At 50.3% G+C, this 16,791-nt stretch overlaps 1 protein-coding gene across 4 annotated transcripts in view; it reads right to left on the bottom strand.

Annotated features, from left to right (window-relative positions):
* Positions 1–16,791, bottom strand: part of SLC26A11 (solute carrier family 26 member 11) — a 36,625-nt gene that overhangs the window by 15,633 nt on the left and 4,201 nt on the right. For 3 of the 4 annotated variants that reach the window (XM_033182509.1, XM_033182510.1, XM_033182508.1), the window contains exons 5-7: positions 16,234–16,319; positions 12,922–13,001; positions 10,894–11,036 (exon numbers count right to left, since the gene is read on the bottom strand). In XM_033182509.1, coding sequence (XP_033038400.1) covers positions 10,894–11,036; positions 12,922–13,001; positions 16,234–16,319 — 309 coding nt within the window. The remainder of the gene's footprint in view (positions 1–10,893; positions 11,037–12,921; positions 13,002–16,233; positions 16,320–16,791) is intronic. The other variant, XM_033182511.1, reaches the window with a different exon arrangement.

Genomic DNA, 16,791 nt, shown 5'->3' with positions numbered 1-16,791 from the left:
GCGTGAACAGGTGGGATGGCAGAGCTGCATGCTGCAGACAGGTGCACATGCCACCTGCCACCTAGCTCCAGGTGACTGGACGTCGTGTACCCCAGCAAAGACTCTCTGAAATCAGGTGCCCAGGGCACATCCACCTCAAAGCACAAGGGAGGAAGAAGCCAGATGTATCCCCTTCCCCGAACAACAGAAACAATGGCCTCCAAAATGCGGGACAGCGGGCATGATGGCCACTAAGACGCGGGACAGCGGGCATGACGGCCACAGGGAAACGAGGGAGGTGAGTCTGTCACTGCCCTGCTGGCTGCTTGCAGTTTCCCCGATGGTCCCCACGTGTATGGAGGGGACCCCTAGCAGAGCCCTGAGTTCAGGGGGCAATGCTGGGAGGGAGTCTGAGGAGGCCTCCAGCTGGAGCTGACAGCAAGGTCACAGGAGCAGAGAGGGTGGCCGGAGACAGAGCTCAGAGATCTGCAGAGGTGCCCTCGGGTGTGCAGCAGAGAACTGGTCGAGGCAAAGTGGGGCGAAAAAGACCCACATCCACAGTGGGGAAGAGGGTTACAAGGGACAATCCCAGGGACTCACACCAGAGTGAAAAGCCCCCACAATTCATGGAGTATCAGGGACTCCTGAGGGTTTCACCTCAGCAGTGGAGAAGATTAGCCCAAGGCCTGGGGTTGGCAAATTTTTTCTGTAAAGGACTAAATACTAAAAACCTCCTGCTTTGTGGGCCATAAAGTCTCTGGTGCAACTACTCAAGTCTGTTATTACTGCATAAAAGTTGACACTGACAAAGTAAATGAATGGGAGTTACTTTCCAATAAAACTTTATTTACAAAATCAAGTGGTGGGCCAGATTAGGCTTGCCCTAGAATGAACACAGCTCTGGTCCAGCTCACAAAGCTTAAAAGTAAGATCCTGGCCGGGCGCAGTGGCTCAAGCCTGTAATCCCAACACTTTGGGAGGCCGAGACAGGCGGATCACAAGGTCAGGAGATCGAGACCATCCCGGCTAATACGGTGAAACCCTGTCTCTACTAAAAAAATACAAAAAACTAGCCGGGAGAGGTGGCGGGCGCCTGTAGTCCCAGCTACTTGGGAGGCTGAGGCAGGAGAATGGCGTAAACCCGGGGGGGCGGAGCTTGCAGTGAGCTGAGATCTGGCCACTGCACTCCAGCCTGGGCGACAGAGTGAGACTCCATCTCAAAAAAAAAAAAAAAAAAAAAGGCGGGCACGGTGGCTCAAGCCTGTAATCCCAGCACTCTGGGAGGCCGAGACGGGTGGATCACGAGGTCAGGAGATCGAGACCATTCTGGCTAACACGGTGAAACCCCGACTCTACTAAAAAAAAAAAAATACAGGCCGGGCGCGGTGGCTCAAGCCTGTAATCCCAGCACTTTGGGAGGCCGAGATGGGCGGATCACGAGGTCAGGAGATCGAGACCATCCTGGCTAACACGGTGAAACCCCGTCTCTACTAAAAAATACAAAAAACTAGCCGGGCGAGGTGGCGGGCGCCTGTAGTCCCAGCTACTCGGGAGGCTGAGGCAGGAGAATGGCGTAAACCCGGGAGGCGGAGCTTGCAGTGAGCTGAGATCCGGCCACTGTACTCCAGCCTGGGCGACAGAGCGAGACTCCGTCTCAAAAAAAAGAAAAAAAAAAAAAAAATACAAAAAATTAGCCGGGCGAGATGGCGGGCGCCTGTAGTCCCAGATACTCGGGAGGCTGAGGCAGGAGAATGGCGTAAACCCGGGAGGCGGAGCTTGCAGTGAGCCAAGATCGCGCCACTGCACTCCAGCCTGGGTGACAGAGCGACTCCGTCTCAAAAAAAAAAAAAAAAAAAGTAAGATCCTAAATGGATCAAACTGTTCTAAGAAACTTAACTGTATCCCAGAACAAAGCTCAAGAAGATTTATAGAATACAAAAATATCCAGCATGCAGTAACCTCAAACTCACAAAATCTAGCATCCATGCAAACAAAAATAGGCATACAAAGAAGCAGGAAAATATGGCTGGCTGCAGTGGCCCATGCTTGTAATCCCAACACTTTGGGAGGCCAAGACAGGAGGATCGCTGAAGTCCAGGAGTTTGAGGACAGCCTCAGCAAATTAGTGAGACACTATCTCTACAAAAAATAAAAAATTAGTTGAGCACGGTGGCATATGCCTGTAGTCCCAGCTACTTGGGGGGCTGAGGTAGGATGATCACTTGAGCCTGGGAGGTTGAGGCTGCAGTGAACCATGATCATGCCACTGTACTCTAGCCCTGGTGACACAGTGAGACCCCGTCTCAAAAAATAAAAATAAAAAAAAGACCCAAAAGTAACATAAAGATGACAGAATTAACTGGACATTAAAAGAGTAACTGTAACCAAATGTAATTTAATAGGACATTAAAAGAATTAAAATAGTTAATAGGACATTAAAAGAATAACTGTAACCAAATTCCATATACTTAAAAAAAAAACGAGAGAAAAGACTGCAACTGTTAAGTGAAGATGTACAAAATACATTTTAAAAGATTCAAATTGAGGCTGGGCCTGGTAGCTCATGCCTGTAATCCCAGCAGTTTGGGAGGCCGAGGCAGGTGGATCACCTGAGGTCAGGAATTCGAGACCAGCCCAGCTAACAAGGTGAAGCTCTGTCTCTACCAAAGATACAAAAATTAGCCAGGTGTGGTGGCGGGTGCCTGTAATCCCAGCTACTTGGGAGGCTGAGGCAGGAGAAACACTTGAACCCGGGAGGTAGAGGTTGCACTGAGCCGAGATTGCGCCATTGCACTCCAGCCTGGGTGATAGAGTGAAACTCCATCTTAAAAAAAAAAAAAAAAAAAGGCCAGGCACGGTGGCTCATGCCTGTAATCTCAGCACTTTGGGAGACCGAGGCGGGCGGATCACGAGGTCAGGAGATCAAGATCATCCTGGCTAACATGGTGAAACCCCGTCTCTACTAAAACAATACAAAAAAATTAGCCAGGCGTGGTGGCAGGCGCCTGTAGTCCCAGCTACTCGGGAGGCTGAGGCAGGAGAATGGCGTGAACCTGGGAGGCGGAGCTTGCAGTGAGCCGAGATCGCGCCACTGTACTCCAGCCCTGGGTGACAGAGCAAGACTCCATCTCAAAAAAAAAAAAAAAAAGAAAGAAAAGAAAAAGAAAAAAAAGATTCACATTGGATTTCTAGAAGTGAAAAACCACAGTGTCTGAGATGGAAGAAGCACTTGATACAATTAACAACAGTGGAGACATTACAGAAAAAAAAGACTAAAATGTAGCAGTAGAAACTATCCAACATGAAACACACAATGGAAAAGACTGAAAATCACAAGTGAGCTGTGGGAACAGCTTCGAGGTGCCTGAAATACAGGTATGGGCGTCTGCAAAAAATTCTGTGGAATCGTATCATAGGGGGACACTGCAAAGATTTCAAGAAAAGATGGGTATATTTTCCAAATGTGATGAAACTGCAAACCCACATATCTAAGAAGTTCAATGAATCCTAAGCATAAACACAGAAAAAAACAAACAAAAAACACTACATCAAGCCACATTATGAAACTGCCTAAAACCAGTGATAAAGAATATCTTAAAAGCAGTGGAGGCCGGGCGCGGTGGCTCAAGCCTGTAATCCCAGCACTTTGGGAGGCCGAGACGGGTGGATCACGCGGTCAGGAGTTCGAGACCATCCTGGCTAACACGGTGAAACCCCGTCTCTACTAAAAAAAATACAAAAAGCTAGCCGGGCGAGGTGGCTGGCGCCTGTAGTCCCAGCTACTCGGGAGGCTGAGGCAGGAGAATGGCGTAAACCCGGGAGGCAGAGCTTGCAGTGAGCTGAGATCTGGCCACTGCACTCCAGCCTGGGTGACAGAGCGAGACTCCGTCTCAAAAACAAAAAGCAGTGGAGAAAAAGATACATACAAAGAACAAAAATAGGAATGACAGCACACTTCTTGAAACGAAGTGGGCCAGAAGACAGCAGAATAGCATCTTTAAAGTCCTGAGGCCAGGCACAGTGGCTCACGCCTGTAATCCTAGCACTGTGGGAGGCCAAGGAAGGTGGATCACCTGAGGTCAGGAGTTCGAAACCAGCCTGGCCAACATGGTGAAACCCTGTCTCTGCTAAAAATACAAAAATTAGCCAGGCATGGTGGCATGTGCCTGTAATTCCATCTACTTAGGAGGCTGAGACAGGAAAATCGCTTGAACCCAGGAGGCAGAGAATGCAGTGAGCCAAGATCGTGCCACTGCACTCCAGCCTGGGTGACACAGAGAGACACTGTCTCAAAATAAAAAAAATAAATAAATTTTTTTTTTTAGAAAGTACTGAAAAAAAAGTCGAGAATTATATCACCAGCAAAACTATCTTTGAAAAATGAGGCAAAATAGACTTTCAGACACACAAACGTCAAAAGTTGAAAGAAGACCAGGAGTAGTGGCTCACACTTGTAATTCCAACATTCTGGAAGCCAAGGTGGGAGGATCCCTTGAGCCCAGGAGTTAGAGACCAGCCTGGACAACGTAGGAAGACACCATCTCTACAAAAAGTAAAAATAAAAAAGCATCCAGGCATGGTGATGCACACCTATAGTCCCAGCTACTCAGGAGGCTGAGGCAGGAGGATTGCTTGAATCTAGGAGTTTAAGGCTGCAGTGAACTGTAATTGCGCCACTGCATTCCAGCCTGGGTGACAGAGAGAATCCTCTCTCTTAAAAAAAAAAAGAAAGAAAGAAAGCTGAAAGAATTAATCACCAACGGGCCTGCAACAGAAGAAAAACTAAAGTCCTTCAGGTAGAAGGAAAATGACACCAGATGGAAATTTGGATTTGTACAAAGGAATTAAGAGCACCAGAAACAGTTACTACGTGCATAAATATAAAAGACTTTGTTCCTGCAGGGAATGGTGGCTCACGCCTGCAATCTCAGCACTTTGGTTGGCTGAGGCAGGAGCATCACTTGAGGCCTAGAATATTCGACCAGCCTGAGCAACACAGCCCGTTTCTACAAAAAAATTTTAAAAATTAGCCACATGTGGTGACGCATGCCTGTAGACCAAGCTACTCAGGAGGCTGAGGCAGGAGGATTGCTTGAGTCCAGGAGTTTGCAGCTTCAGTGATGGATCTTGGCTCACTGCAATCTCTGCCTCCCAGATTCAAGTGATTCTCCCACCTCAGCCTCCCCAGCAGCTGGGATTACAGTCATGCACCACCATGCCTGGCTAACTTTTTGTATTTTGGGTAGAGATGGGGTTTTGCCATGTTCCCCAGGCTGGTCTTGAACTCCTGAGCTCAGACAATCTGCCTCCCTCAGCCTCCCAAAGTGCTGGGATTACAGGTGTGAGCCACTGCGCCTGGCCTGCTATACGGTTCTAATGTCACATGAAATTGAAGTTTAATGTATACCGTAGCAAGATAAAGATGTTTACCACAAACCTTAAAGCAGCCACTTAGAAACAAAAACTAAATACAGCAGTTACAGCTAATCAGCCAATAAAGGACATAAAATGGAATCATAAAAAATAATCAATAGAGGTAGAAGGAGGGGGAAAAGGGAACAAAGAACAAATGAGACAAACAGGAAACAGACAGCAATATGGTAGATCTAAAGTCAAACATACCAATAATGACATTAAATATAAATGGCATAACCTTCCAATTAAAAGGCAGAGATTATCAGATTAAAAACAAATCCCATCTATATGCTGCCTACAAAACATACCATTAAACACAAGAACACAGATCGATTAAATACGTTAAAAGTAAAAAGATAGGAGGCTGGGTGTGGTGGCCCAGCACTTTGGGAGGCCATGGCAGGTGGATCACTTGAGGCCAAGAATTTGAGACCAGGCTGGCCAACATGGCAAAACTTCATCGCTACTAAAAATACAAAAATTAGCTGGGCTTGGTGGTGCAAGCCTGTAATCCCAGCTACTTGGGAGGCTGAGGCACAAGAATTGCTTGAACCTGGGAGGTGGAAGTTGCAGTGAGCCCAGATCACGCCATTGCACTCCAGCGTGGGCAACAGAGAGAGATTCTGTCTCAAAAAAAAAAAAAATGGAAGGCCGAGACGGGCGAATCACGAGGTCAGGAGATCGAGACCATCCTGGCTAACATGGTAAAACCCCGTCTCTACTAAAAAATACAAAAAACTAGCCGGGTGAGGTGGCGGGCGCCTGTAGTCCCAGCTACTCGGGAGGCTGAGGCAGGAGAATGGCGTAAACCTGGGAGGCGGAGCTTGCAGTGAGCTGAGATCCAGCCACTGCACTCCAGCCTGGGCGAACAGAGCGAGGAAAAAAAAAAAAAAGTAAAAAGATGGGAAAAGATATGCTAATACTAATCAAAAGAAAGCTAGAGTAGCTCTCTGAGTATCAAAGTAGATTTCAGGGCAGAGAATATTGCCCAGAAAAAAGAGTAACATTCCAAGAGAAAATTATACTTCTATATGTTTCTATACTAAAAAACAGAGCTTCAAAGTATATGAAACAATAACTGATAACTAAGAAAGGAAAATAGACAAAGTAATAGCTATAGCTGAAGTTATTTCAACATTCTTCTTTTAAGAATCAACAGAACAAATAGAAAGAAAATCAGCAAGAATACAGTAGCCTGAGATAACCAACCAGATCTGACATTTACAGAACATTCCACCCAACAATGGCAGAAAACATGTTCTCAAGTGCACACAGAACATTCACTAAGATAGACCATATTCAGGGCCATAATACAACTCTCAATAAAGGAAAACAATATAAATCACAAAATACGTTTTCTTATCACAATGGAACTCAATTAGAAATCAATGGCAAAGTACTAATTGGAAAATCCCCAACTATTTGGAAACTAAATAACTGCCATGGTTCACAGGAAAAATCATATAATCTACTTCTAAATAATCCACAGGTCAAAGGAGAAGACAAAATGGAAATCAGAAAGTATTTAGAACTGAATGAAAATTGAAAAACAGCAGATATATCAAAATTGTGGGATGCAAATGAAGTAGTGCTAGGAGTGAAATTTATAGCATTTAAACAACTGTATTAGAAAAGAAGAAAGGTCTCAAATCAAAGACCTAGGCTTCCACCTTAAGAATTTGAAAAAGAGGCCAGGCACAGTGGCTCATGCCTGTAATCCCAGCACTTGGGAGGCCGAGGCGGGTGGATCACCTGAGGTCAGGAGTACGAGACCAGCCTGGCCAACATGGTGAAACCCCATCTCTACTAAAAATACAAAAAATTAGCCAGGAATAGTGGCATATGCCTGTAATCCCAGCTACTCAGGAGGCTGAGGCAGGAGAATCACTTGAACCTGGGAGGCGGAGGTTGCAGTGAGCTGAGATCACGCCACTGCACTCCAGCCTGGGGGCCAAGAGCAAAACTCTGTCTCAAAAAAAAAAAATTTTTTTGAAAAAAAAAAGTTAACTCAAAATAAATAGAAGAAAGGAAAGGAAATAATAAAGCCCCAAGCAAAAACCAATGAACTAGAAAACAAAAGCAAAAGGGAGATCAATAAAACCAAAAGTTAGTTATCTGAGAGGATCACTAAAATTGATACACTTCAGACAGACCATTCAGAAAAAAAGGCAGATGACTCGGGTGAAGTCCTTGTTCTGCCTCTTCCCAGCCACGTGGCCTTGAGAAGTTCTGTTTTATTTTTCGTCTTTCAGAGGCTCACTTTCTTCATTGACAAAATGGAGAAAATAAATTCATCCTCAAAGCTGTTAATAAGAATCAAAAGCTTTGGCCGGGCGCGGTGGCTCAAGCCTGTAATCCCAGCACTTTGGGAGGCCGAGACGGGTGGATCACGAGGTCAGGAGATCGAGACCATCCTGGCGAACACGGTGAAACCCCGTCTCTACTAAAAAATACAAAAATCTAGCTGGGCGAGGTGGCGGGCGCCTGTAGTCCCAGCTACTCGGGAGGCTGACGCAGGAGAATGGCAGGAACCCGGGAGGCGAGCTTGCAGTGAGCTGAGATCTGGCCACTGCGCTCCAGCTCTGGGCGACAGAGCGAGACTCTGTCTCAAAAAAAAAAAAAAAAAAAAAAAAAGAATCAAAAGCTTTTTAAGTAGTTTCCCCAGGACAATGCTACACACGCTGGGAGAAAGGAGACGGCAGCCCTACACTGTAAATGTTTCTCAAGTTTCTGTACATTACGACGTTTTGACATCTTACAAGACTTTTCTGGCTGTGGAGAGACTGCCTTCAGGGTTAGGCAAGTCTTAAAGACAAAAGCAGCCCTAAGTATGTCTCTGATATGCCAGCTAACCTCTCTGGAGCCATCCTTCCTCCACCAGCCTGGCCTGCACCCCAGGAGGCAAGATTTTTCTGCCTTACGCCTTAAGCCCACCAAAATTCCTCCAACTGCCAGTCCTAAGCTGGTCACCTTTCTTCACCTCGCCTTTATCGTGAAACCTCAGTAAAGGCTGTGGCCTAAACCACAGCTTTGGCTTCTCCTCCTGGCCACCCTGGTGTCCTCTGACATGGCGCTACATGGCATGGTGTGCCTCCTGTCTCTAGGACCTGGGAGTACAATAAACTGGTTTTCTTCCTGAGCCTTTCTCGGTCTCCCCTTGTGGCCGCACCTGACTCACCATCGCATAAAGTAATACGAAACAAGTCTCTAAGAAACATGGAGTCTCTAAGCAGTTCCCAAACTTTGACTTCTTTTTTTTTTTTGAGACGGTGTCTCGCTCTGTTGCCAGGCTAGAGTGCAGTGGTGCAATCTTGGCTCACTATAACCTCTGCCTCCCGGTTCAAGCGATTCTCCTGCCTCAACCTCCCAAGTAGCTGGGATCACAGGCACAGGCCACCACATCCAGCTAATTTTTGTATTTTTAGTAGAGACGGGTTTCACCATGTTGGCCAAGCTGGTTTCAAACTCCTGACCTCAGGTGATCTGCCTCCCTCAGCCTCCCAAAGTGCTGGGATTATAGGCGTGAGCCACCGTGCCCGGCTTCCAAACTCGGACTTCTAAGGGGATCCCATGAATCCCCTGGGCATGCGCTGAAGAATACAGATTCTGATTCGGACATCTGGGGTGGGGCCTGAGATCCTGCCTTTCCAGTAAGCTCCCAGGAGATGCCTAGTGCCCAGGCTGCTGGGCCCAGGCCACACTCTGAGTCTCAAGGTTTAAGACAACAAAGCACAGGCCGGGAGCAGTGGCTTAGGCCTGTAATCTCAGCATTTTGGGAGGCCGAGGCGGGCAGATCACTTGAGGTCAGGAGTTCGAGACCAGCCTGGCCAACATAGTGAAACCCCGTCTCTACTAAAAATACAAAAATTAGCCTGGTAAGATGGTGGTGCACGCCTGCTGTCCCGGCTAATCACGAGGCTAAGGGGGGACAATTGCTTGAAACCAGGAGGCAGGTTGCAGTGAGCCAAGATCACACCATTGCACTCCAGCCTGGGCAACAGAGTGAGACACCAGCTCCAAAAATATAATAATAATAATAAGATAACAAAGCGTTTTCACTATTTCACGGACAACTGAACTAAAGCTCAGGAACTTCGGAAGCTACTTTGCAAGTCTAAGCCCAGGCCAGGCTGGGACTGGAAGCTGGACATCTCCACTCTAAACCCAGCATCCTCTGCACCCTACGAGGCTCTCAGTGTTCACTACGGCCTCAGGTGTGCTGAACAGGATCCAGGGAGAGACCACAGGGAACAGACCAGCCTGGGTAGGAGGAAGTGACTCAAGAACTAAATCCAGCCACCCTCTCTCTCCTACGGCTGTTGGATTTTGCAGCCCCTCAATAGCAAGGCCAAGCTCGGGCTGTTCTGAGCTTAATCTGTCCCCTCAGCTCTGAGAAGGTTCGGAGTTACCTAGGCTTCCTGACTTTCCTGGGTGTCCCTTCCTCTCCGGGCCTCCCAGTGCTCAGCCAGGGGACCTGTGCCCATCTCGGATGTACTGAGAAGAGCCTTCCACCTCCCCTAGGGCGGTCCTTCACCTGCTGACAGCCCTGCTGCTCCTCCCACAATGCAGCCCTTACCACCCCTTTCTCAGAGGACCCTTGGTTATCTGTGGCTCAGCCTGCGGCCTCCCCCCAAAAGCTGAAGTTGGATCCCAGCAAGTTGCACAATTCAAACAGAGCCTGTTGGTCTCTGTGGAATTTGCTTTCTCTCCCCAGGACCGGCCAGTAGACTGGGTTTCTCCACCTCAGCACCACGGACATTTTGGGCCAGATCACTGTTTGCTGTGGAAGCCTGTGTACCGTCAGGGGTTTAGTGGCATTCCTGGCCTCTCCTCACTAGTTGCCAGCAACTGCCTTGCCCAGTGGTATCCACCAAAAATGTTTCCCAACATTCCCAAATGTCACCAGGAGGCAAAACTGCTTCAGGGTGAGAACTACCAGAGCCGGCCAGTTCTCAGCTCTGGCTGTGCGTCAGTTTTCAGCTCTGGCTGCATCAGAACCCACCGAGTTTGGTTCGGAGTTTTAAATGTCCCAGAGTTTGGGTCAGGGGCAGTGGCTCATGCCTGTAATCCCAGCACTTTGGGAGGCCGAGGCGGGCAGATCACTTCAGGTCGGGAGTTTGAGACCAGCGTGGTCAACATGGTAAAACCCTGTCTCTACTAAAAATACAAACATCAGTTGGGCGTGGTGGCATGCGCCTGTAATCCCAGCTACTCAGGAGGCTGAGGCAGGAGAATCACAAGAACCTGGGAGGTGGAGGTTGCAGTGAGCCAACATCACACCATTGTACTCCAGCCTGGGCGACAGAGCGAAACTCCGTCTCAATCAATCAATCAATCAATCACACGTCCCAGAGTTTGCTGTGGTGTTTTCTATGTCCCAATGCTCAAGTTACACCCAGACCAATGACATGAGATTCTCTGGCAGTGGGACTCAGGACTCCCCAAGTGACCCCAACCTGCAGCCAAGGTTGCATACGAGGTCAGCCAGAGGTCCCTCACCTGTCGTAGCAGACCAGACCAGCCCGTGGCTGAGCCGCACACCAAGGGGCATCTCGGGGTGGACGGGAGGCACGTGGTCCCGCATCAGCTTCAGCACCAGCAGCAGCAGCATGCAGACCAGCCCCAGGATGGCATCACCTACCCTGTGGACAGGCAGAGGACTGGTCACCACCCAGCTTGGCCCAGGCCTCCTGTTGACTCCAGCGTCCTGCTGCTGCTTAAGCTGGGAGGCGCCAAGAGGCTCCCAGGAGAGGCCCAATGCCCAGGCTGGCCCCAGATGACAGCGAGTTCTAAGGCTTAAGGAAATAAATCATTTTCAATATTTTCCTGTTTCACAGACACTTCACTAAAGCTCAGGAACCTTAGCAAGCTACTCTGCAAGACTAAGCACAGGTTAGGCCGAGATGTTTTCTCCTAAGCCATATACATCCCTGTTCTACTTCAAAATTCAATTTAAAATTCAAGGTACACAGGCTTGTGCAGGACGGGCAGTGGAGAGGCCTGGGTCATGATGGCGGCGGGGCGACGTGCTCACATTTTCACTCCCGTAGCTCTCTGGGACTCAAGTCTATGGCCCAGGATCTGCTGAGTGACCACAAGGAACGGGACCAGCCTGAGCGCTCTCTGCAGGTGGCTCTAGGACAAGTCTGCCAAACCCACAGCCTGTGGGCCATGCGCAGCCTGGGAGAGTTTCGAATGTGGCCCAACACAAATTTGTAAACTTTCTTAAAATATGATGAGTTCTTTAGGTGGTTTTTTTTTTCTAGCTTATCAGCTATCGTTAGTGTATTTTATCTACAGCCCAAGACAATTCTTCCTGTGTGGCCCAGGGAAGCCAAAAGATTGGACAGCCTGCTCTAGACATTCTAGAAGGCTTAGGACTAAACAGTAAGGCCCCTTTTACCTCTGACAGTCCGTGATGTTCTCTAACTGGTCAGGCTCCATAATCACTGCTCCCCCATCAGGCCAACCCCGGCCCACTGGTGCCTCTGAAGGGTAAGGAACCCACTGGCTTCCAGCTGGGTTCAGCTGCTGGGAAGCTTTGGCAGCAGGTCAGAGGGGAGCGGAAGATGGTCCAGGATCGCCCCCACTCCCTCCAGGCCACAGCACTGGGCAGCCATCTCTACAGCTCCCCCAGATCACTTCCTCCTCCAGTCCCTTCCAGCCAGAGAGGTAGAGAGGTATCCTGCCTTCCTGCTGGATGGTCTGGCAGGGAGGTACCCCTCATCAGAGGGTTTTTTTTTTTTTGAGATGGAGTCTCGCTCTATCACCTGGGCTGGAGTGCAGTAGCGTGATCTCAGCTCACTGCAACCTCCACCTCCTGGGTTCAAGCAATCCTCCTGCCTCAGCCTCCCGAGTAGCTGGGACTACAGGCACGCACCACCACACTCAACTCATTTTTGTATTTTTAGTAGAGATGGAGTTTCACCATGTTGACCAGGCTGGTCTTACACTCCTGACCTAAGGTGATCTGCCCGCCTGGGCTTCCCAAAGTGCTGGGATTACAGGCATGAGCCACCGTGCCCGGCCATCAGAGGTTCTTTAAACCACCTGAGGGAAGTGCTTGGGTCTCCTCATCTCTCATCACAGCCTCACCTGCCGTCCCTGCGGCAACTGCATTCTGTCTGTGTTAGCTGCCCCATGCCGTGTTCTCTTCCTTCACAAATCACAACCCGGGAGAGACACACTGCCTTCTTTTTCTTTACCCAGTCTCTTCCCATTCCTGTTCCCCAAGAAAGCTTTCTGGAGACAGAAACACTGCCCTGCCCTGGCTCCCCAGAGCAGAGCTTCTCGAATTCTCCCCTGTGCACAGACCACAGGCCTCCTATTAAAACACTGGCTCTGATAGGGCAGGTCTGGAAAGGGCTGAGAGTCTCATTTCTTGCCAGCTTGCAGGTGCTGCTGAGAGGTTGCTCTGGGGACCCCTGTCTGAGCAGCCACCAGGCGTGGAAACTGAGGTGGGGGCTGGCAGAGGAGGTGTGGGAGGAGGAGCTTCCTTATAGGAGGGAGGAACAAAGCCCGGGGTACCTGGTCTCTGCGATCCTGAGGAAGGTGTGGTACACCTGCAGAAAGAACTGCCTGGGGATGTTCTGTAGTCCCAGCAGGTTCTGTCCAAACACAGAGATGCTGATCAGAGGCCCTGCCCTCAAACCAAGGCCATCTGTCCACAGCTCCCCGCCCACCTGCCCCCAGGCTGAGGCAGTGTCCCCTGCCCCACAACCCCCATCCCAAACCCTCATTCCCGGGACCCATCTTAGGGGCTCAGGGGCCCATCGGCCCACTCCCAACGCCCCCTAGGGCAGGAGATCAAAGCTACCCTCGGGGGAGACAGTACTTCACAACTACTGGGTCAGTGATATGTTTCTCTAAATTACTTTTCTCATAAAAAACAGTGTAGGTGACACCATAGCAGGGAGCCGGGTTCTACAGCTCGATGGCCAGGGGCCATGGGCTGCCCAGCCCCGCCCCCCATTGGCTCGAGGCAGCTCGGTGGCCAGGCCCCCTGCAATGTAGACCCTTGCTGCCACTGGCTTGAGAATGCCTCCGTCACTAGGTGCCCTGCCACCCCCCAGCCCTGCCGCTGCGGAATCTTCCCGGCACGCAGATGTGGAGGGCTCCGAGAGGCTTCAAGAAGCTGGGCTGGGGAATCCTCAGCCAGGCAGGAATCTCCCACCATGATGCCAGCTCTCAGGGATCCTGGGCAGGGGAAGGCACTCCATCCTGTGTTTCAGTTTCGTTTTTTTTCTTTGGGTGGGCAGGGGTGGGTCTTGCTTGCTCTATGGCCCAGGCTGAATTTGAACTCCTGGGCTCCGGTGATCCTCCCACCTCGGCCTCCCACGTAGCTGGGATCTACAGTGCAGGCACAGCTTGTGCTTTAGTTTTTTTTTTTTTTTTTTTTGAGGCGGAGTCTCGCTCTGTCGCCCAGACTGGAGTGCAGTGGCGCAATCTCGGCTCACTGCAAGCTCCGCCTCCGGGGTTCCCGCCATTCTCCTGCCTCAGCCTCCCGAGTAGCTGGGACTACAGGCGCCCGCCACCTCGCCCGGCTAGTTTTTTGTATTTTTAGTAGAGACGGGGTTTCACCGTGTTAGCTAGGATGGTCTCGATCTCCTGACCTCATGATCCGCCCGTCTCGGCCTCCCAAAGTGCTGGGATTACAGGCTTGAGCCACCACGCCCGGCTGTGCTTTAGTTCTTGACGTCGCCTGAGACTCGACAGGAGTCAGAGGGGAAAGTCAAGGCCCAGGCTCGCAGGGCCACAGGCTCAAGGACCCTGCCCTAAAACGGCTGCGCACGGAGTGGGTGGGGTTAGGACATCCTGGTGGGCGGGCGGACTCTGGGACTCCTGGGATAGGGGCTTCTGTCACGAGCATGTCAGGGGGAGCCCTCCCCCCAGATGGCTGCAGAGTCCCTGGGCAGGGCTAGAGTTGCCAAGCATGAAGGCAGGAACAAGGCACTCTCCACTCTCACTGCGATCCTAAAAAGAACATTCTTGATACCAAAAACGATGTTTCCAGAATAAAGAGCCAACCATGCCCTGAAACAGCATTTCCCAAACTAACCCTGAGAGAGGTGTGTAGATAACGTAACATACAAATCAGACTCACCCACACCTAAGCTGGTCCCTCCTCTCTAAAATGGAAATGACACACCCACCTCCCAGGGGTGTGCTGAGAATCACACATGGAGTCTTGCCCTGTGCCTCGCACGCAGCAAGAGTGCAAAAAGTGTCTACTGATACACACACTCTCACATATGCACACTCTCTCACATTCACACACTCACATACTTTCACACACACACCCTCTCACATACACTCTCACACTCACACAGACACACACACTTTCACACACTCACACACTCACACTCATCACACACTCACACACAGACACACACACTCATCACACACAGACACACACTCACACACACTCACACACTCACACACTCATCACACACACAGACACACACACTCACACTCATCACACACACACAGACACACACACTGATCACACACACTCACACACACTCTCACACACACACTCTCACACTCTCTCTCACATACACTCACACTCACACAGACACACACACTGTCACACACACACACTCACACACACACACACACACTCATCACACACACTCATCACACTCATCACACACACTCATCACACACAGACACACACACACTCACACACTCATCACACACACATCACACACACACTACACACTCATCACACACACACACTCATCACACACACTCATCACACACTACACTCACACTCATCACACACACACACTCACACTCACACACTCATCACACACACACACTCACCACACACACACTCACACTCATCACACACACACTCATCACACACACACACTCATCACACACTCACACACACTCACACACTGATCACACACACTGATCACACACACACTCACACTCACACACACACTCACACACACACACTGATCACACACTCACACACTCTCTCTCACACTCTCTCACACACTCACACACACACACACACACATTCTCCTGTCCTTGGTCTTCTCATGGTCCCTCCATCAGGGAAGACGGTCTCAGGCTAGCCTGGAGCAGAGCCTGGCGGTGACACAGGGTCAGGAGGCAGCATGTGACCCTAGTCTGTCATGAGGGCCACACAGCCCCATCCGCGGAATTGGGCTTACTTCACACACACCCAACTGAGCACCCCCTACTGCAGCAGCCCAGTGCTGCGTGGCCATGGCTGGGAGAAGGACAGTTCCTGCCCTCGAGGAACTTACAACCCAGCAAAAACAGAATAAATGACACCCTCAGCTGATGACTGACTTCAGAGCTTCTTATAGATGTTTTAAAAGGAAATACAAAATGCATGGCATTTAAGAAATATTAAACAGAAACCAGGGGGAAAAAAGGCACAGAACGAAACCATCTAGCTAAATTAGCATGGGGAAGTAATATGCTTGTAGAAATTCTCGCAGCGTGCTCGTGACTGGTGGGGCCTGCTGGATGTGCCCAGTGCGGGGAGAACAGAGCCACGTCACAGAGCCAGCCAAGCACACTGGAACAGAAACTCGGGCAAGAGCAGGGAGATGGAATTACCGGCCCCCAAGTTACCCGCTATAAAATCCAACCATCACACAACATCCCTCCCAGGAAGGTCATTTATTAACAGGGGACCCGTGAGAGCACCACGTGCTTCTTAACCCACGGAGGGCAACCTGAAACAGCAAGACGTCCACTGGCCACAGGAGTCAGGACTAGCCTCGGTCCTGCTCCCGCTATCCCTGAGCCAATAAGCAGCAGCCGAAGAGCAGTGTCCTGGGTGGGCACTGTGCCTACCTTGATCTGTCCAAAGCCGATGGTGACTGTAGCAGCAGAGGTGAAGCCGTTGATGACGGGGCAGGAAATGAAGTCCAGCAGGAACCCTGGCCGGCCAAGAGGGAACACCAAGCTGGTCCCAGCCCCACCCAGTCCCAGAGGATGAGGGGAGATGTGAGCTGGGGACACTGAGCTGGTCCCAGCTCACATCTCCCCCAGTCCCAGAGGATGAGGGGAGATGTGAGCTGGGGGAGGCGGCACGGGTGGGATTGGAGAGCAGATAGTGCAGCTAAGGACTGGGGGTAACACACCCTGCTTGGCTGTTCTTGGAGAGCAGAAAAGGGAAACTGGGGTCTGAGGCCACAGGCACTTATCCAAAGTGTCCTGGCCTCTAAGCAGAAAAGAGTAGACTAAAGGCCAAGCGTCCTACCCCCTCTACCACCCACCCACCTACACATCAAAGCACACACCCACACCCCCACCACATGCACACATACATACCCACACCCCCATGACACACACACACACACCCCCATGACACACACACACACACATACCACACCCCGACACACACACACA

Source organism: Trachypithecus francoisi, unplaced genomic scaffold (assembly GCF_009764315.1).
Source record: "Trachypithecus francoisi isolate TF-2019V2 unplaced genomic scaffold, Tfra_2.0 Lachesis_group20, whole genome shotgun sequence".
Lineage (NCBI taxonomy): Eukaryota > Metazoa > Chordata > Mammalia > Primates > Cercopithecidae > Trachypithecus > Trachypithecus francoisi.
The sequence above is the reverse complement of the archived record's forward strand: the minus strand, read 5'-3'. Positions and strand labels throughout refer to the sequence as shown.